General features: G+C 41.0%; 1 protein-coding gene across 1 annotated transcript; it reads right to left on the bottom strand.

The window, feature by feature from the left end:
• Window positions 1-847: 847 nt before the first annotated feature.
• Window positions 848-20,828, bottom strand: tut1 (terminal uridylyl transferase 1, U6 snRNA-specific). Its single transcript, XM_023341278.1, has 10 exons — window positions 20,623-20,828; window positions 19,462-19,652; window positions 19,151-19,357; window positions 17,885-17,999; window positions 17,669-17,796; window positions 17,361-17,587; window positions 17,151-17,260; window positions 12,946-13,068; window positions 11,930-12,022; window positions 848-2,203 (listed from the first exon to the last, which is right to left on the bottom strand). Exons 1-10 carry the CDS (start codon window positions 20,696-20,698, stop codon window positions 1,140-1,142), a joined length of 2,334 nt encoding a protein of 777 aa, XP_023197046.1. The 5' UTR covers window positions 20,699-20,828; the 3' UTR covers window positions 848-1,139.
• Between the last annotated feature and the right edge of the window lie 408 nt (window positions 20,829-21,236).

The following is a 21,236-nucleotide window of genomic DNA, read 5'->3' as shown; positions in this document are numbered from 1 at the left end:
ATATAAAATAAAATAAATAAATTGCGGAGGACCCCCTGTCGGTCTGTTTGTTGTGTTTGGCCAGAAATGAACACAGCTCTAGTTCTGAAATCAATCACAGTTAATCCGAGGCTTAGAGCAGAACGTGTGTGTGTGTGTGTGTGTGTGTGTGTGTGTGTGTGTGTGTGTGTGTGTGTGTGTGTGGCTGTACATCAGACACACCTGATCTATTCTACTGGATAAAACTGGAATGTTGGGGAAAGATACCGGGCGCCACTTACTGAGAAAAAAACAAATCTTTTTTTGCCAAAAGATGCTTTAGGTGGAAAAAAATGAGTTGGACCATAATTTTAGGAAGGTTCCAATATCATACAGCAAAACTCAAATTTAAAAAAAAAAAAAAATTGTTTGATTTTTAAAAATGTTTTGGCTTTTTCTAGCTTTAAGACACCTACAATGTCTACTTTAGCTCTAAATTTTTGATCTGGTATATTTTCCTCCATTACACCAAGCATATAACAAACATGCAGTTCTTAAACCATCCAGCAGTTCTTGCATCATTTACAGAACAGCCACAGGTGTCAAATCTCCACCTGCAGCTCCGACCTGCTGGCTGGGCGTACGGCCCTTTAAAAAGTGAGATGAATAGTGTTAATAAGCCAAGGGGAGCTGTGTGCATCACTCAGCTCCAGTCTGGTCTGCTGCAATAAAACACACTGACTATCTGAGTGATTACCCTCATCTGTCTTAGTGGGACCAGAACAAATCAGCCGACAAGGAAGCACAAAGGATTTAGACTCAAAGAGAAAGTTCAAATATTGGCTTCAACATGATGTTTGAGTGAATAAAATGCACAGCAGTTTCAGAATGAGAATTGTATTTATTTATTTTCATATGAGCCCTTTTCATAATTTGGAAGGATCCATAGAAAGTAGATCAAACCAAGAGCAATGCCAAGTCTCAAACTTTAAAAGAGGCTCAACCATCAGAGGAAGTTCTGATCAACTCAGAGGACAAACGGCATAAAACAAAACACTAACTTGACATTTATACAGTAAGAAATGAGCAGTTGAATATTAACCACTAGTAGATCTCCTCCCTATTCCCTCCAGAGTTTGTTTTGTGTTGTCATTGGTGAAGGATGTGAAGCGGGTCTGGCGCTAAGCGCTGCCCGCTCCGCTCTCCAGCACCGTCTCCACCATCTTGGGAACAAACACTTCCAGGAAGTGAAAGAAGTCATGAAAAACCCCCGCCTTGTCACTTCCTGGCTCCACATTCAGCAGCAGCCTGGTGTTTTCCGTCCCACCCACCGTCTGGGGGCAGACCTTGAACTCCAGGGGGTCCTTTAGCTCCGGCTCTTTGTCGGCGATGGACGCTGTGACCTGGGACTCCAGCTCCAGGCAGCTGCCCTCAGGTCTGCTGTCCGGACCTTTCACCAGCTCCCGTCTCACTTTCCGCCTGCCCACCCACACCGCGTGTTTCTGGACACAGACCCAGGGCGGGAAGTCGTCCTTCGCCGTTCTCGCCAATCTCGGCCTTTTGCCAGGAGGCGTCGCTGAGTCGTCGCTGCCGGACGACAGAGGCCTCTTGGTGCCCACGCGCTGAGGGCTGCCGTCGCTGTGAGACTCCACGCTCTGGGTGCTGTCGTCAAGTGTGGTCTCCATCTCCTCCGCCCCGGATGCAGTAGAAGCCTCCAGCTCACACCTGAGGACGGTCTTCAGAACCACCTCCACGGCAGAGCAGACCTTCCTGGACCACAGCAGCCTGAAACCGTCTCCTGCCGAGTGCAGCTCCCCGCGGAGCCCCTCTGGGAGGGCAGCGGATCTGAAGGGGATGGTGATGACGAGCCGCTCCGGGTGGGCCTGCTGGGCATGGCCTAGCGGGGCCAGCAGGCGGGCCAGGCCCCACGACTTGCCCTTGGCGCTCTTGTTCTGGTAGCGCAGGCTGCGGCAGAACTTGTCGGCCTCCTGGCACGCCTTCTGGAAGCTGTGCAGCGAGCGCTCGTTCACATTCCCCGCCACGTTGTGGGAGAGCTCGAAGGGGTCCAACAGGTTCAGGGGGCCCAGCTTAGGCTCGGAGGGCGGCCCCTCCGGCGGTGCTTCGCCGTCTTTAGTCTGCGACAGGAAGTCGGTGATTGGAAGCGCGCTGCCCTGCCTGAGGGAAATGACGCTGCTGGGAAAATCAAACTGTGCGTAGAAGGAGAAGAAGCCGGCGAGCAGAGAACCTGGGAGGAGGACAAGTCAAACATCCAAGAGTAACGAGAGGAAGTGAAACAATGATTTATTTTGAACAAGTAAAATGTCAGAGGAAAAATAAAATAAATGAGAAGAAAATATGTATCATTTTTGTTTGATAATATTAATCAAACAAAAAAAACCTTCAATATCCAGTGTGAAGAAGACAAAGCTTGTTCCATCCGAACCTCAACTGATTCATCCAAATTGACAACTTCTGACTTTTAGGTATTTTTTTCCTTTGAATTATTGTGTTCAAACCTCAGACAGAATTTGTATGAAGTTTATGTGTCTTCACAATGCTTTAACAACATATTAAAATTATTTATTTAAAAATAAATAAAAATAAAAAAATGCAAAGAACCAAAAAAATTATCATTTGAGAGCAAATCAAAACAAAATGGCGAAAATTTGAGAAACCAAGATATAAAAATAAAACAAAATTTCAAGACGGAATCTGAAACCATAGTATTGATCTTATAATATTGATCTGAAACTCATACCAGCTTGGTGTCAATACACCGTGTTCCAAATTATTATGCAAGTGATATTTTCTCATATTTTCCTAAATGGTCAATGCAAATGATTGTAAGTATAATTTTCAAGTCATGAACTATTACAGTATAAATCAAATTTTACTGAACAAAGATCTCCATGAGAACAGTATTTTCTTTCAAAAATAAAAAACTCAAAATGCAAAATGTTCCAAATTATTATGCAGAGCAGATTTTCTAAACATTTTATGGATTATAAAGAACTGCAAACGGTCATTCTTTGAATGTGCAGCATTAAGTGTTCACATGTACTAAAATCAAAAGCTATTTCAATCAAAAACATCTTAACAGACAGAGTTACATGTTAACATAGAACCTTCTTTGATATCACAGCACAATTCTTGATCCATTGAACTTGTGAGTTTGTGGAAAGTTTCTGCTTGAATTTCTTTGCAGGATGTCAGAAAACCTTCCTAGAGCTGCTATTTTGATATGAACTGCATTCAGATCTTCTGTTTGAGGAAACTCCAAAGGTTCTCAATAGGGTTTAGGTCAGAGGTCAGAGGATGGTGACCACACCACGAGTTTCTCCCCTTTTATGCCCATAGCAGCCAATGACACAGAGGTATTCCTTGCAGCATTCATTGTCATGCATGAAGATGATTTTGCTGTGGAAGGTACGGCTCTTCTTTTTGAACCATGAAAGAAAGTGATCGGTCAGAAAGTCCATATACTTTGCTGAGGTCATTTTCAGACCTTAATGGACTCTGAAGGGGCCGACCAATGATTCTCTCCCCATGATTTTGGCCCAAAGCATGACTCCACCATCTCCTTGCTGACGTCACAGCCGTGTTGGGATGTGGTGGCCACCCACCACCAATCCACTACTGCGTCCATCTGGACCATCCAGAGTTACACAGCAGTCATCAGTGAACAAGTCTGTTTGAAAATTAATCTTCATGTACGGCTGGGTCCACTGAGACCGATTCTGCTTGTGAGCTCTGGTTAGGGGCCCAATAGTAGCTTCATGCACTGCAGGCCTCTGGAGGATCCTCCACCTTGAGGCTCCAGAGGCTCCAGCAGCTTCAAATAACTGTTTGCTGCTTTGTAAGGACATTTTAACAGCTGCTCTCTTAATCCGATGAATTTGTCTGACAGAAACCTTCCACATTAAGCCTTTATATGTACAAACCCATCTTTGTTCTGAATCAGCCACTGTTAGGTAAATTGTATTTATTATTATCAAATATTTGTTGTTTCATTTGCCTTTATAATGTTCTTGTCTTATATGCCTTTATTTGTTTCATCTTAGCATAAAGAATGTTTCTGTGTTGTTGAATTACTTTGATTCCTTTCTCAGAAGGCCTCTCCGAGGAAGGTCCTATCCTAATAGGACCTTGACCTATTAGATAGCTACAAAACTGTCACCATGAAGACGTACAACTTGCTCTGTGTTATCCTGTGTCTGGAACAGAATGATCTAGTGTGTAGATACCATGTGTTTTGTTAGTGACTAGCATTTGCGTTGCAATTATGTGATTGAAGTGGACTTCAGCTCAGCATTTAATAATATAGTTCCGCAACGTCTGGTGTCCAAGCTAGCAAACCTTGAGCTCCCATCAGCCACCTGCAGTTGGATCCTGGACTTCCTAACAGGTCGCTTCCAGAGGGTCAAACTGGGCCCCCACACCTCCACTGCTCTGAACCTGAACACCGGATCGTGTGCTCAGCCCACTTCTCTACACCCTCTACACTCATGACTGTGTCTCCAACCACCTCAGCAACAAGATCATAAAGTTTGCAGGTGACACGACTGTTGTTGGTCTCATCTCAGGCGGGAAGGGGGAGCTGGAGTACAGGGATGAGGTGAAGCGGCTGTCAGAGTGGTGCAAAGTCAATAACCTGCTCCTCAACACCTCCAAAACAAAGGAGCTGGTGATTGACTTCAGGAAGAACAAAACGGACATCCAGCTTCTCACCATCAGTGGGACCTGTGTGGAGAGGGTCCCAGTATTCAGGTTTCTGGGCATGGAGTTGGAGGACAAGCTAACCTGGAGCACCAACACCAAGGAGCTGTTGAAGAAGGCACAGCAGAGACTGTACTTTCTGAGAATACTCAAGAAGAACCGTCTCCCCTCAGACCTGCTGCAGGCCTTCTATCACTGCTCCATAGAGAGGGTGCTCACGTACAGTCTGTGTGTCTGGTACGGCAGTAGCACATCCGCGGACAAGAAGGCGCTTCAGAGGGTTGTTAGGGCAGCAGAGAGAACCATAGGCTGCCCCCTCCCCACTATGGAACAGATTTACACTTCCAGGCTCCACAAGAAAGTTTTGGACATTTTAAATGACTCTTCACACCCTGGCCATGGCCTCAGAAAGTACAGTCTTTGCTGAGCCTTTTTTATCAGCTCGAAAGTGTTCATGTTCCATGTGAGGTCCTGCTCAATGTGGACCCCCAGGAAACGGCAATCAGCTACCCTCTCCACACACTTTCCCCCAATGGTTAGTGGTGTAATGTCCGTTTTATTCCTCCTGTAATCTATTATGAGTTCTTTTTGTCTTTGAGTTGTTACTTGGTCCTTCGAGAGCCGGAGACCAATATACCGGAAGGATTCCTGCAGGAATGGTGGACCCCAGTACAGACTGTGCGCACGGCAAGTTTCCTAGTGGAAACTTATCAGATCCTGTTCATGGGCTGGAGCTCAACCTGCCTGCTGGGATCTGACTGTTGACGGTGCTCCAGGGAAAGACACCGGGGGTGAGTGATTCTTGTTTAAAAGTGGCGAGTGACTGAGGGTCATTGCGCGCACAGAAAACCCTGTCAATTCTAGACTAACAGGTAAAAATATTGCACGAAATCCGTGGAGGACGGCGGAGTCCTCGCGCAAAATCCCGTGGTTAGGTGGACGGAGCCTGGAGCCTTCCTGCTCTGGGAGACGGGGCCCGACGAACCCGTTGCAAAAAGGACGGCGGAGTCCTGCGAGAACAGGCGCTTAAATTCCGCGACAAAAAATAAAAAAGTGTGTGATTGTGCGAGTGATTGGAGGTAGAAATACCACTTGGTATTTTACCTCATATAAAACAGTAGGATTGTAAACAGCAAACCTCTTGAGGATGCAGAGATAAGAACCCCCACTCGAAAGAGTTGAAGTGTGGGTTACCTCAACAGGTTGTTTCAATTGCTGGCCTACTGAACAGAACCCCAGTTTTTAGGACTCCCTAGGTGTCGACAAACTGGGCCAAATTTCATAAAAAATGGGGAAAGGGATAAGTAAAAAATAAGCCAACAGACAGTTTAACATCAAATGACTGGAAATATGTCGAAAAACAGGATCCGGGTAAAATAAAACATTTAGATAAATGGATAACAAACCATAACTTTGACGGCCGTCTAAAAAAAAAAAAAGTCAAATCCAAAGAAAATGTGCAAAGAAGGGTATGACAATGTAGATTTTTGGTTAGAATTAGCACTAAAAAGGGAAAATGGGGAAAAGAAATCTAAAAAAAAGTGTGGAACAGCTTAAAGACAAACATTTGATGTTCTACAGCACCAAGGATAATGAGCTTTAAAACTGTAAGGTGAAATGTTTTGGGTAAATGGGGTAATCTTGAAGGTTTCAATCATGCTGAAAATAAATTATTCTGTTTGTTTTGAAACTTTTCTTTTAAGAATAAGGGCAAGGATCTTTGACGAAATAAAATAATCCTGAAAACAAAATAGAAAGAAGGAGAGAGGTCTTTGAACTATTAAGTTTTGCAAATAAGCTGAAACTTAAGGGTTATTCTGATTGAAGAAATTTGTTTTAAAATCTCTAAGTGTTGGTAATTATAGAGTTAAACAGTAGTGTTTTGTGGATCGTTAAAGTATTTGCTGCATTTCAATTGAATATTTAAATTACAGTTTCATTCTGAGAAAAAGAAGTGAATCTACATGTTATTGAAATTGGTGACAAGTTTCTGCAGCAGGAAATTATTAACTATTAGGTCCTAACATGAGCTTGAGAGATATCCTTTTAGAAAGTGCACATGTTAATTAATATAAGATCTTGGAGATTAAAGTTTAAAACGTTAAAACATTAAAAAAATGCTAAAACATTTGGAAAATTCTTGTAGCTTCAGTAAAATTTGATGAACAATTTGAGCAAAAAGAAAAATTATGTGAATAGACTGACAATTTAAGACTGACCACGACTAGACTAAATGTTTCATGCTTTGTTTGTTGTGTTATTGTTGATTTGTGATTACATAATATGAATATGTGTGATTAGAACAGAAAATAAAATGTAAAAATAAAAATAGCAAACAAACTGTATATAGGAAGTGAGTAACTAATCAAATTATTAACCATTTGATATTTGAAAATATAGTGAATTTGAAATGCAAAGTTCAGTGAAATTTGATACTTTGAGCCATCCTAGTAAATGTAACTAGTTACTCTGAATTGATTAAAAATTAATAAAAGTAATGTGTTTTCTAGAATGGAGTTTAGAAATCTATAATCTGGGATTAATTGATTAATAATTAAATTAATAAAATTGAGGGAAATTAAGGAATTTGAGAACTTGATTTAATTTTGGAATGGTTCATTTTCATTGAGAAAGTAAGAAGAACCGACTATGGCCATTTGGCAGGAGTTAAAATAGAAGTGTTTTACCTTGAGAAATTTGACGACAATAATTGGTAGCAATTCTTTAGAGGTACTAGGTTAATCGATCAAATAACTAACAGTAGCAGCATTAGAATAAATGAAAGTGGTAGATGTAAACAACCAAACTATTATGCAAATGCGATACAAAGGAATGTGTGATAGTGAAACTCTAACTTAGAAACTCGGCGTTGCTTACTGGGTTTAATACACTATTTTTGAAATGTTTGAGGGGGGAATTGGACATTATTGAAACTTATATATATAAAAAAAAATTAATGTATGAAGAAGATCTTAAAAATGTCCTCCCCTCTGGTTTGGATAGATGAAGCAAAAGAGGCCCTTTGTAGAATAAAGCAGGCCCTCGTATCAAGTACTGCACTGGCTCCACCAAACTAAAAAAAAAACAAAAAACTTTTTGTTCAGATGGTAGATTGTAAAGGTCATTTTATGACTTCGGTACTGGTTCAACAACATGGTGATAAAATGAGACCAATAGCATATTTCTCTTCTAAACTTGATAGTGTGGCGTGCGCCTTGCCTCGCTGTGTGAGAGCTGTCATTCTATGGCAGTAGAAGTTAGTGCTCCTATAGTTCTGTTCCATCCAATAACATTAAAAGTACCACATGCGGTCTCAGCACTACTATTGCAGACAAATATGACATTCTTATCACCTGCCAGGCATCTCTCATGTATGTCCACTCTCTTATCTCAACCCCATCTAACTATTGAAAGATGCACTGTTTTAAATCCTGCAACATTGTTACCTCTCCCCCAGGCTCATCCAGTATATTGTCAACAGAAAAATTTAATTTTAGCAGTTATCTCAACCCCATCTAACTATTGAAAGACAAACTGTTTTAAATCCTGCAACATTGTTACCTCTCCCCCAGGCTCATCCAGTATATTGTCAACAGAAAAATTTAATTTTAGCAGTTATCTCAACCCCATCTAACTATTGAAAGACGCACTGTTTTAAATCCTGCAACATTGTTACCTCTCCCCCAGGTTCATCCAGTATATTGTCAGCAAAAAAAAATTAATTTTAGCAGTTATCGATACAGATAACTGTATGTAAAATCTGTAAGATCTGTTTGTAAAATCAGATCTTATTTTAACCAGTTCCTGGAATCATGTTTGCAGATCTTGAATAAGTCCTGTTTTCCACTCTCGGGCTTCAACTTGAAGTGTTTCTGTTATATAATTGTTTAGTTTTTTTTTTTTTTTTGTTTTTTTCCCCCCCATTCTGTCTCATCCTGATGTAATGATTATTGTTTAAGGTATTTTAGGCTGCACCTACCAGCTATCGCAGATGTTCCCACATATGTACATAAACACCTGGTTCAGCTCAGCTAAAGCTTGTTTGTAGGATGGGAGAAGGACTTTATATGAATGTTTACAAATGACTACTAGAAATGGCTTTTTTGAGGTTTTCTTTGTGTTTTTAGACAGTTTCCTAACTTATCTCAGAAACAATCAAGTATACGAACAGTCGGGGTGTGCTGTGGTGGCACAGAGGATTAGCACGCCCCACGTTTGGAGGCTTTACTCCTCGACGCGGACGTCGCGGGTTCGACTCCTGGTTCCGACAACCTTTGCCGCATGTCTTCCCCCCTCTCCTCACCCTCCTTCCTGTCTGCCTACTGTTGAAAAAAAATACGAGCCACTAGCGCCGCAAAAACTCTTTGGAGAAAAAAAAAAAAGTATACGAACAGTCAAAACGTTTGTATGTTCTTTTCTAAGCTAAAACTAAAGTTTAAAGTGCTTTCCTCTGCCTTTTGAGTTGTGATCATGTACTTAGTCCATCTGTGCATTTATCTGTAGTTTTGTTGCATATTGTTTTTGTTTTTCTCATTTCTTGATGTTTCGCAGATATGAAGGGCTGCAAACTCATTACAAGAATTTTTAAGGGTTATTTATGAAGCATATGTAGCAATAAGTGAAGCACTGCCGTGGAATGAAGGCACAACAACCTCACAATATGTAACGTAGTGTGAGAAACACTGACCATCACTATTTACTTGATACATTTTATTGCATTATAAAGGACCTAATTATGTGTATATTCATGAAATGGCCATATTCAGACTTGTTATGTTGTCAGAGGGGTTGGGTTGTTTAAAATTTAATCACAGAAATACTCAACGAGGTTTTTTTTGTTGATACTGATTTGTTGTTCTCCTTAAGTTCTGACCTTTTGGTTCAAGAAAACATGCTAAAAGTTAATTGACAGAATTAATAATTTAAAATCCATCAGAGAATTGATTAATTGGGTCACAATAAAGATACATCTCAGTAAATTAGAATGTCTTTTAAATTTTTCATAGAGAGAAATTGTTTAATAATTGTAGCTGAGTGATGGCAAAGAAAAACTCAAAATGTACTTTCTCAGATACTAATTTTGTGTTTGCAATAGACTACAAGACCAATAAAAAACAAAGGAAAGGAATTTATACTACTGGCCAACCAAAAATGCCCAGGTACTGTCCAGCTTATGCACTCGATCTTGATTGGCCATTTGGGTCTCCCAGACATACTTTCATCATCCTCTTGACAATAAATCTGGAAAGTTTACTTACTAAACATACTGAGATAAAATGGTCTTTAAACAAGGGTTTAGACAGTACTTTAGACAGTGTGCCAAATTCTATTGGAACATTAAATCAACAGTTTTCCTTCCACTCACCTTTCTGTAATATGCTTGCATACAGCTCTCAATGAAGAGCCAGATTATTTTACTGTGGTACATTTCTAGTCAAAATCCTTTTTCTTTGGTCTTTAATATTTTAATTTTCTGAGAAGCTAAAATTTGGGTCTTTAGCAGCTGTAAAGAATCATCAAAATTGCCAGAAATAAACACTTTTACTGTTTTAAATCTTAGGAGTTTCACTTTTCCGTTAAATTTCTTAAATAACATTTTGATAGTTTAGGTTCGATGCACTTTTATGCTAACATGTTCATAATCTTAGCAAAAAATAAAATAAAAAATAAATAAAAAAAACTTTTTGTAGTCAGGTGTTGCTGACAACCCCCACCGCTTTAAAGATAGCAGAAAGGTCAACTTGGGTGCATTTGACACACTGTAAAAAGGTCATTTCATTTCAAAAGTAGAAAAAGCAGTTTGGGACGCTCACCGACCTACAGGGCAAAGTCCAGCGTACACAGGGGGCTAAACCAAATAGTTTAGTCGTCTCAAAACTGGCGAAGATTGTCCACAACCCTGTAGTGTCTTTAGGAGCTGAACAAGCTTGCACACTTAATGAAATGGCGAGTAAATATGTTGTTTTGTTTTTATGTTGTGTTTTCATCAGGGAACGACTGTTGTATTGTGTAGTATGTATGGAACCAAGGCCTCTACTTCGTGTAACTCACAAAACCATCACAAAACAATGTCTATTAGAAGTAATGACTAAAACTAATCCTAATAGCACCTGTGTGATTTATGATTCAATATTTCCTCTTACAGTAGCAGATGAAAGGAAACCTTTTTTTTTCTAAAAAGATAGCTCCAGGTAACTTCTCATGTGTAAATATAACAGAGTCTGGGAAAAGATTGGGAAATCTTTCAGACACCATGTGTACTACTGTAATCACTGTAAACAATGACTTTAACCCTGTTTCTCTGCAGATGTTTGGTGGTGTACAGTGAACAAAAACGTAGACAAAATTAATTACATCCATTACAACGTACAAAAACTGGGCAACTGGACACAGGCTGGTTTCGAGGCGGTTCATGAGCAGCTGGCCACTACCTCACTGATGGCTTTCCAAAACCGCATAGCTCTTGACATGCTGCTAGCTGAAAAAGGGGGAGTGTGTGCCATCTTTGGAGAAAGGTGCTGCACATTTATGTCAAACAACACAGCAGCTGATGGGAACCTGATGAAGGCCATTGCGGGTCTCCGTACCTTTAATGGCAAGATGAAAGAACTCTCTGGAGTGAATACTTCCATGTGGGATGCATGGATGCATGTTTTTGGAAAGTACCGAACCCTTGTGTCCTCTGTCTTAGTATCAATTGCTGCCATTCTAACTTTGTGTGGATGTTGTTGTATTCCTTGCCTGCATTCCTTGTTTAACCGTCTCATTACCACAGCAATGTCTCCTATGGAGGACCGGATGGCACAGATGTATCCTTTGTTAGTCAAAGATCCTGAGACTGACAAAGAATACTCTGATGAGGGTTCTCCTGACCTGTATCCAGATCCTAACCTTTGGACTGAGTACGATCCCTGAGTGTAAGCATGTTTGTGCTCCTAAAAATGAACTCCTGGCTGGAAATCGTTTGAAGTGGCTGTTTCTGAGAGATATGAGAATTGGCACAAATATATGATAAACAGGGGGGAAATGTTAGGTAAATTGTATTTATTATTATCAAATATTTGTTGTTTCATGTGCCTTGTCAAGAAAATCCGAGCTCATCCCACTTCCCCATGCTGGAGATTTTTACCCAGTTTTATTAGTGGAAAAAACAATCCACTGTCTCTTAACTCCCTGTAAGACTTGGTGTGAAGACAAAAACAGCAGTAAATATTTGAAGAAGGAAATGAATTGTGTTTGGTTCATGAGGACTCACACAGGTCCTGAGTGTTCTGGCTGGGCTGCACTGCGATGGGCTGACTGGGGAAGGTGCAGTTCCAGCCATCGATCACACACTCCTCCTCCTCACCTGCAAAACACGCAGATATGAACAAGAGTAAGGTTCCTAATATTTTTTTTGCTGTTTTTACATTAGAAAGTAATTCATATCAATGCTGGAGATAGAAGTCAGCTCAGATCCTGAGGAAACCTCAGATTGGAGTTCAAATTAGAGATGGCAGCTGAACGGTGTTCCAAAAACCTTTCTAAAGGAACAAACGTGGTTATGGTGGAAAACCATATCTGATCACTGGTGGCTTCAACATGAAGGTGAAAAGATTGAACAGGTTAGAGCTGGATTTATATCCTACATTAAAATTCATTCATTAAGATCAAGAAGAGACATTGGATTCAATGCTTATGCAACACTAAACAGTTTTTATGTGTACGTATTTAAGTGTCTTTCTGTGTGCCGTTCTGGTGCAGTGTTATCAAATACATTTTTATTTCAGTACATTTATGTTTCTGTTTGAAATTAAGCGTTTCAAGTCAATTCAGCGCTGGTCTTCTGTATCGGATCAGACGATGCTGGATCTCAGATATGTGTATCGGTATCAGAAGTGAAAGAAATGTGTCATCCCCTGATTCTCCCAGCAGAGCTACGGCTCTGTGCAGCTCCTCCAGAGTCACCAGGTCTCCCTCAGCTCTGACTGATGCTCTGGGTTTAGAACATGTACTGCCTGGGTAACAAGCCTCTCTTCTCTTAATGGGCAGAATGAATTTCACAGCAGCAAATGATTTACATGATTGTGCAGTTGAGAGTCTGATCTTGTATTTCTCATGAATCATGTGTTTTAATGTTTTCATTTTGACAAAATGAAACAGCCGACGTGGTTTTACGACCGACTAATGTTCTCATGTTAATCAGTGTTTCTTCTCCCTTTAATAAAATAAGAGCACTCTGAGCTTTCTGCACATGCAGACCCGGTGTCGATGAACCGAGGCAGCACCTACAGGCCATGTCTCTGAGCTGGTCCACTGTGGGCAGCACCGGCGGCCGGCAGTTCTGCAGGAAGAAGATGACCAGCAGCGTCAGGGCGTAGTTGTTGAGGAGCGGGCCGGCGCCGCTGGGGTTATCTGCAGGCGACAAACTGCTATCAGGAAACAACCAGAAACTTTACACCATCAGATCAGAGCTGACACCAAAATGTCGCGGGCAATCGATTAGCAAAATAATCTTCAGCTAATTTAGTAATCGATTAATCGTTAATTGGAAAAAACAAACTAAAAGAAAAAAAGGCCATTTGATGAAACAACAACACAGAGCAGTAATTAAGCCAAGACTGCTCAATCTGTTTTAAACATCAGGATATTATGTTCTGTGGAAGTGAGGACACTGTAAGATATGCTGGGGTTTTTTTTCCTCTCAACATCATGGATCTGACTGAACCTGCTGCAGCCACTGCCATATGAGATGACTCACAGCGCAGCGTCTCCCTATGAGCAACATCCAGCCGTTTTTACCCAGCATGCTGTGCGTGAACCAATAAAAGCTGTGTGAGCGAGCAGCCAGCTGCTTTATGGGTTCAAATCTGAACTGATGCTGAGCTTCATCAACTCTCTCTATTTATTCACATTTTTTTCTCTCATATCACTTTTATTAAGCTGCACAATGAAGCTTATAAAGAAACTGAAATATATAAATTTTAATTATGTCACTGTGGACAGTGAAGCTGATCAATGCATGTTCATAGCTTTGATTGGTTTAAGTCTTGGTTTTTCCTGGGTTGTTCTAGAATATGCTAACCAAATTCCCTCAGAAGGAAGAACACTTGGAAATCCAGCAGGAAGATGATCCTAAACACCCTGAAACTAGTCTAAACACACCCTGGAACTAGTCTAAACACACCCTGGAACTAGTCTAAACACACTCTGGAACTAGTCTAAACACACTCTGGAACTAATCTAAACTAGTCTAAACACACTCTGGAACTAGTCTAAACACACTCTGGAACTAGTCTAAACACACTCTGGAACTAGTCTAAACACACCCTGGAACTAGTCTAAACACACCCTGGAACTAGTCTAAACACACCCTGGAACTAGTCTAAACACACCCTGGAACTAGTCTACACACACCCTGGAACTAGTCTAAACACACCCTGGAACTAGTCTAAACACACCCTGGAACTAGTCTAAACACACCCTGGAACTAGTCTAAACACACCCTGGAACTAGTCTAAACACACCCTGGAACTAGTCTAAACACACTCTGGAACTAGTCTAAACACACCCTGGAACTAGTCTAAACACACTCTGGAACTAGTCTAAACACACTCTGGAACTAGTCTAAACACACTGGAACTAATCTAAACTAGTCTAAACACACTCTGGAACTAGTCTAAACACACTCTGGAACGAGTCTAAACACACTCTGGAACTAGTCTAAACACACTCTGGAACTAGTCTAAACACACCCTGGAACTAGTCTAAACACACTCTGGAACTAATCTAAACTAGTCTAAACACACTCTGGAACTAGTCTAAACACACTGGAACTAATCTAAACTAGTCTAAACACACTCTGGAACTAGTCTAAACACACTCTGGAACTAGTCTAAACACACTCTGGAACGAATCTAAACACACTCTGGAACTAGTCTAAACACACCCTGGAACTAGTCTAAACACACTCTGGAACTAGTCTAAACACACTCTGGAACTAGTCTAAACACACCCTGGAACTAGTCTAAACACACTCTGGAACTAGTCTAAACACACCCTGGAACTAGTCTAAACACACTCTGGAACTAGTCTAAACACACTCTGGAACTAGTCTAAACACACCCTGGAACTAGTCTAAACACACTCTGGAACTAGTCTAAACACACTCTGGAACTAGTCTAAACACACTCTGGAACGAATCTAAACACACTCTGGAACTAGTCTAAACACACTCTGGAACTAGTCTAAACACACCCTGGAACTAGTCTAAACACACTCTGGAACTAGTCTAAACACACCCTGGAACTAGTCTAAACACACCCTGGAACTAGTCTAAACACACTCTGGAACTAGTCTAAACACACTCTGGAACTAGTCTAAACACACTCTGGAACGAATCTAAACACACTCTGGAACTAGTCTAAACACACTCTGGAACGAATCTAAACACACTCTGGAACTAGTCTAAACACACCCTGGAACTAGTCTAAACACACCCTGGAACGAATCTAAACACACTCTGGAACTAGTCTAAACACACCCTGGAACTAGTCTAAACACACTCTGGAACTAGTCTAAACACACTCTGGAACTAGTCTAAACACACTCTGGAACGAATCTAAACACACTCTGGAACTAGTCTAAACACACTCTGGAACGAATCTAAACACACTCTGGAACTAGTCTAAACACACTCTGGAACGAATCTAAACACACTCTGGAACTAGTCTAAACACACCCTGGAACGAATCTAAACACACCCTGGAACTAGTCTAAACACACTCTGGAACTAGTCTAAACACACTCTGGAACTAGTCTAAACACACTCTGGAACGAATCTAAACACACTCTGGAACTAGTCTAAACACACTCTGGAACGAATCTAAACACACTCTGGAACTAGTCTAAACACACTCTGGAACTAGTCTAAACACACCCTGGAACTAGTCTAAACACACTCTGGAACTAGTCTAAACACACCCTGGAACTAGTCTAAACACACTCTGGAACGAATCTAAACACACTCTGGAACTAGTCTAAACACACTCTGGAACGAATCTAAACACACTCTGGAACTAGTCTAAACACACCCTGGAACTAGTCTAAACACACCCTGGAACTAGTCTAAACACACCCTGGAACTAGTCTAAACACACCCTGGAACTAGTCTAAACACACCCTGGAACTAGTCTTGGAGTGAATAAAGCAGACTAATGTTAATCTGGAATGGCCGAGACATGAAGTCAGCTGAAACTTTACAAACTATGTTGAAAAGATGAAACAAGTTGAAATAAACTGAACTGGTTCTGCTGATGAGAACGGTCAACTATGGAGCCAGGATTATTCCAGAACCTTTTGGCTGCAGGAAGGGGCGAGGTCCAGGTGCAACTCGGTGCAGTATTTATTAGAGCTGCACCGATTGCAGTTTTCAAACCGATCTTTAAAAAGCCTGACCAGCTGATTCCTATTTTGACTGATTTTTTTTTTTGTCCATTTGCCAGTACTGACCAACTGATATCACCCAAAATTAAGGAACTCAGTAGATTTATCGCTGCATCTTCACTGTTTATATTTGAGGCTGTATGTATATTTCTGACCGTGCGCTGATTAGAGAAAATGCATCACGTATTAAAACTGCTTAAGCAAAAATATTGTGCATTAAAGAAATTGAAGTCTGATGTCGCTTTACCTTTTCACACTTTAAAATAAGTAAGTAAAATTTTCATATTTATACAGTTTTCATGCCTATGAGGAATATATTTATACATCTGACTGGAACTGCAGCCATAATGTGAAAATAAATAAATAAATAATAATAATAATAAAACAGCCCAATCAAACTAATAGAACTGGAGTTCAACAATCGGTTTTGATGTTGGGAAAACTTCATTGTGACACACGATAATTTCCTATGATTATTGGGTTTTTTGTAAATTGCCAGCGCTGATCAAAGCGATTGCTTTCAGACGGCCATTTTGGGTCAAAGCTGCAGCTTTACATGTCATCAGGCTCGCCTGACTACTCTGATGAAAGGCCCGGCGGCGGCGGCGGCGGTGGCGGCGGCGGCCTCCAGTTCAAAGAGAGCTGGCGCAGAGCGAAGGTAATTAGTGCTCTTCAGGTGAAGAACGGCTTTAATAAGATTTCATTTAGGTTTACTGACCCAACACAAAAGCAGCTGTAATTTTGATTTCTTTATTCTTTGCCGAAGCTTAAGTAAAAAAAAAAAAAGAAGGTAAAATAAATTAATAAGAAATAAAGTGAAAGATAAATGAGTTTAGAGGAATTGTTAGGGAGGAATGTGTGGTTCTACTGACACCTGCTGGTCAGAGACTGGAATAACAACCTAAATGAACATGTAATACTTGACATTTATAAATGGAAAATCTAAAGATGCCATCCCCATCTACAGTAACTCTTTTAAATGTATATGAGTTACAACATTTCATCTCCCTCTGGGATCAATAAAGTCTTTTGGAATTTAATTGGAATCCTACCAGCTATCTGCTTCTGCTTGGCCCAGTATCGGACGGTGAACACCAGAGGCCTCAGCCTCTCCTCCAGCCCCGACAGCAGCTGCAGGAAGCGGGTGTTCCTCACACCAAGTCTGCCCAACAGAGACCAGAGGAAAAAGCAAAACATACAGAAAAACGCATTGATTAAAAAACAAAACACAACAAAAAAAACCCAACATATTCTTCACCAACCTGTTGTTCAGCGTGATGTCTCCGTGCAGGTTGAGCTCGCGGTGATGGTACTTGACGACGGGGAGGCGAGCGGTGCTGACCACATGGACTTTGTGCACGCTGGGGACGCAGCGCTTCAGGATGGTGGCCACGAGCTCCAAGACCTCGGCTGCAGACGCCGCGGACAGATCGATGTCGGACAGGATGGAGTCCTCTGAGCGGCCGTCGTCCGACACGCCTTCGCCTGCCTGGAGGGAGGAGGAGAGCAAAGATTCACCTCGACCCGTTCAGGACGACATCTGGACAGGGTGAGGGTGAGAGCATCAGACCTGCTCTGTGGAGGTCTTAGCCCGTGCTTGGAACGTCTTGGTGTTTTCCAGGTCCAGGAACAGGTCCAAGTCGCACGAGTGAATGCCGAAAGTGTTGACGGATGAACCAAAGAGCAAAATCTGACTGTCTGTAACCCGCAGGAATGTTGAAAATAGACATTAAACATCATGAAAAGTGAACATCTCTCATGCTAGGGTCATGCAGGAGACAGTCACCTGGAAAGAATTCAACAAAGACCTCCTGCAGGAGTTGGACCACCAACAATCTGGCCTTCTTTTCATTCTCTCCCAGCTGGAGTCGCTCCACCAGCAGCTTCATCTGGGCATCCACCTGGGACGAAGCACAGGGTAGACCAAAGCTGCGTCAGTAAAAATCAACCATGCACAATTTTACTACATTAAACAGCTTCCAGACTTTGACTCGAATCCAATGGAGTCAGATAAACGTTAGAACACTGGCAGATTTTATTCACCTTGAGATTTTCTACATTTCATCACATTACTACACAACTTTAATTTAGAAGGACAGACAGAAGAGACAAGCTAACGCAGGATTAGCTCAATGTTTTCCTGGTTTAAAACAACTGTAGTTTTTTGTTTGTTTTCTTGTAACATATAATTATTTACTATTTAATTACTAATTATTATTTTTATTTCTTTCAGCTTGCAGTGGTGGGTAATGGCAGAGATCATTTTTAGCTTAGCTTTGAAAACGTTTAGCGCCCTTAGCTTCCCATGAATTCATTTTTTCAAATAAACTCTGTAGTGATAATTTACTTGGTTGTCTTGTGAACTTGTGATCGGTGTTGAGGTTTTGGTTATCGACTGCGTTTATATTCATGCTCTTATTTTGAATTTGGTGAAGTCTGTTTAGGCGGCAGGTTCGTTTCCTCTTTCTTCCCCCATAACTTTATTTAAAACAAGAAGCATACAAGAAAGACATAAAACACAGACAGGATTATTGAACATGTAAATTATAATGTCAAATGTAATCTTTCAAGAGCAGATGTAATTTGAATTGAAGTTAGCGGTTTAGCATTAGCTTTCAATAAATACTGTGTTGATGCAGCGCTTTAGCAGAACTAACATATTAGCCAGCAGTGACCACCACGCTCAACTTGCCATTCTAGGAACTGCATTGTTTCATTTGAAAGATTGAAATTGTTCAACACAGAAAAATGCATCGTGATCATTTTTTTCGGCCACATTGCCCGACTCTACTGCTAACCTGGCAAGACATGGTGGGTAAACCGACAGGCTAGACAGGGCGAGCATTAATCAGGGATGTGGAGGAGCTGCAGAGATCAAGTGAGAATAAAATTAAACTTCTTGACTAATTACAAAAAAGAAAGGCGTGTGGTGACAGTAAATATGGTGTGGCAGCATTATGCTATTTTCCAGCTGTGACAGAAAAGCAAGACATCAACATCATATGAAGTATGTGCTCCAGCAAAACGAGTCTGGTATGAAGTGGAGGTTTACCGAAGAAAGCTGACACAGCTCAGGCTTGAGCCGGTCAAAGATCTGCTGGAGGCTCTGAGGATCGTTCTTCTTCTTGGGAATCAGTTTGAACTCCTTCTTTTCCCGAGGTTTAACCCGCAGCTTCAGGCCTTTGAGCCGGTGCTCGACGCAGGCCAAAGTCGCCTGGATGCTCTGTGTCTCACTGAACTGAACGATGGCATACACCCCCTGGCAAAGGAACAGTTCAGCATCTCATCAGTCGCTCTGAAGAAGTTCTAATAAACGTCACAAAAACAAAAGCTGCACACTGCGACCGGCCGAAGCGGACCAACCTTGTCCTTATCCACGATGACGTCAGAGACGGCCCCAAAATGCTCAAAGTACTCGGTCAGGTCGGTCGAGGAGATCTGTGGTTTGATGCCGCTGACGAACACGCTGTGCTCCTCGTGGCTCTTCCTGGTGGAGCGGACGGCGCTCAGCGTCTGGTGCTTCCGCCCCTTCACATGCTGCTCCACACTCGGCACTGGATAGTCATTTAAAAAAAAAAAAAAAAAAGAAGAAAAAAATCAACTATTAGACAGACCAGATAACTACGTTTGAGTAACAGAACATGTCTGATACTTGTAAAAATGTATTACCTGTTTGGTGTAATGTGAACTACAGGACTACAATTTAATCCCATTTTTATTTTTCCAATTTTGTAGAAATAGATTTTTTTAAATTCATTAGTGTTACATGAAGAAATAAACGTGACAAACAATTTTGACAAATCCTTAATTTTTCTGGTTTATCTTCAAAAACATTGGTGGGTTTTAAGCCAAGAGGCTCCAGATGATATTTTGCTAAACTACAACTCCTACATAGTCATTATGTTTTGTTTTGCTTTATAATAAAACTTTTAAAAATCAGTTCCACGTAGTGAACCTGGCGGTCACACTTCCTCCTCCATGCCCAGTGCAGGGACCACTATTTTTCAATGTGCTAAAACTCAGCAAGATGAAACAAACATTTCAAACAGATTTATTTTGCACATATTTTTTTTACAGTGTCAAATCAATTTACTTACATCTAACAAATCAGAACAAGAGAGAGAACAACAAAGGTTACAGTTGTAGCCTCTGTCCTGGGTACACTTCCTCTCAGTGTTTTGGTTATCCCTATTGTTTGTGCACCTTTTTCCAACAGTTTCTCCTTCCACCCAACCTTCCATTAATATGTTTGGATCCAACATAATTTGTCTTACTTCCTCTGTGTAAATTGCATCGTCTGCTGCACAACATTGTTGATTGATTGTTTGAACCAAAACGTGATCATTTCAATCGTAGCTTCGACTCGTGGGCTTAAATGTTATCTTTGAACTGCTGCCACCACATTATAGTTGTCCACTAGACTGCCTGTTCACATAAATACATATATTTCCAATAAAATTAAAACGCGTTAAGACCTGAAGCTGACCAAACAGGCGCGTGCCCCGGTTAGCTTATGTTACTCACAGTTCGGTAAGTTGACGTTACACAGTTTGCAGCAGAACCCTCTGGGTGTCGTTTGTATATCGCTGTCTGAAGACATGGCGGCCAGTATTTATCGAAAAATTGATGGAAACACCTAAACACTTCAGTCTCGGATAGTTTGAGGGCAGCTACCCTTACTGCGCCATGCTCAAATCTCCCTCCAGCGCCAGGTCTTCGTTTGTGTTCAGTCCGCCAGCAAAATCTGTTCGGGTGTGACAATGTTTTCCTGACAAGGTTCCTACCACGCAAAAGTGATTTCAAGTCGGTTGGTTGTAGCAGTATATAACAATGAACTATAGGAACTATTCAAACCTGTGGTTTAAATTTGTATTACAACCAATCAGTGTTTAATAACTATAATTTTACTACCAGAGATTTCATCAAGCAATCTGAATTTCGTTTAACAAAACTCAGTGTTGCGTAGTTTAAAATTATATATTTATTATGGAGAATCAAAATTAAACTGTTGGTACAAATGTATTTTTTCCATGAATTCAAGGGTCTGCACACTAATAAACACCAGACCATAGTGTCGGTATGCTGACATATTCCAAGTGTGGCCAGATTAAGTCTGTTTGGAGCCTAATGCTAAAGGC

This window comes from Xiphophorus maculatus, chromosome 10 (genome assembly GCF_002775205.1).
Source record: "Xiphophorus maculatus strain JP 163 A chromosome 10, X_maculatus-5.0-male, whole genome shotgun sequence".
Lineage (NCBI taxonomy): Eukaryota > Metazoa > Chordata > Actinopteri > Cyprinodontiformes > Poeciliidae > Xiphophorus > Xiphophorus maculatus.
The sequence above is the reverse complement of the archived record's forward strand: the minus strand, read 5'-3'. Positions and strand labels throughout refer to the sequence as shown.

What these genes read in the sequence shown, in the direction of transcription:
- tut1 (XM_023341278.1), bottom strand. Translation starts at nt 20,698, where the DNA reads ATGTCTTCAGACAGCGATATACAAACGACACCCAGAGGGTTCTGCTGC. An exon ending in AGCTGTGTCAGCTTTCTTCG is followed by an intron (nt 18,000 to 19,150) that starts GTAAACCTCCAC and finishes GCTTCGTCCCAG; the next exon opens with GTGGATGCCCAGATGAAGCT. An exon ending in CAAGCAGAAGCAGATAGCTG is followed by an intron (nt 13,069 to 17,150) that starts GTAGGATTCCAA and finishes TGTCGCCTGCAG; the next exon opens with ATAACCCCAGCGGCGCCGGC.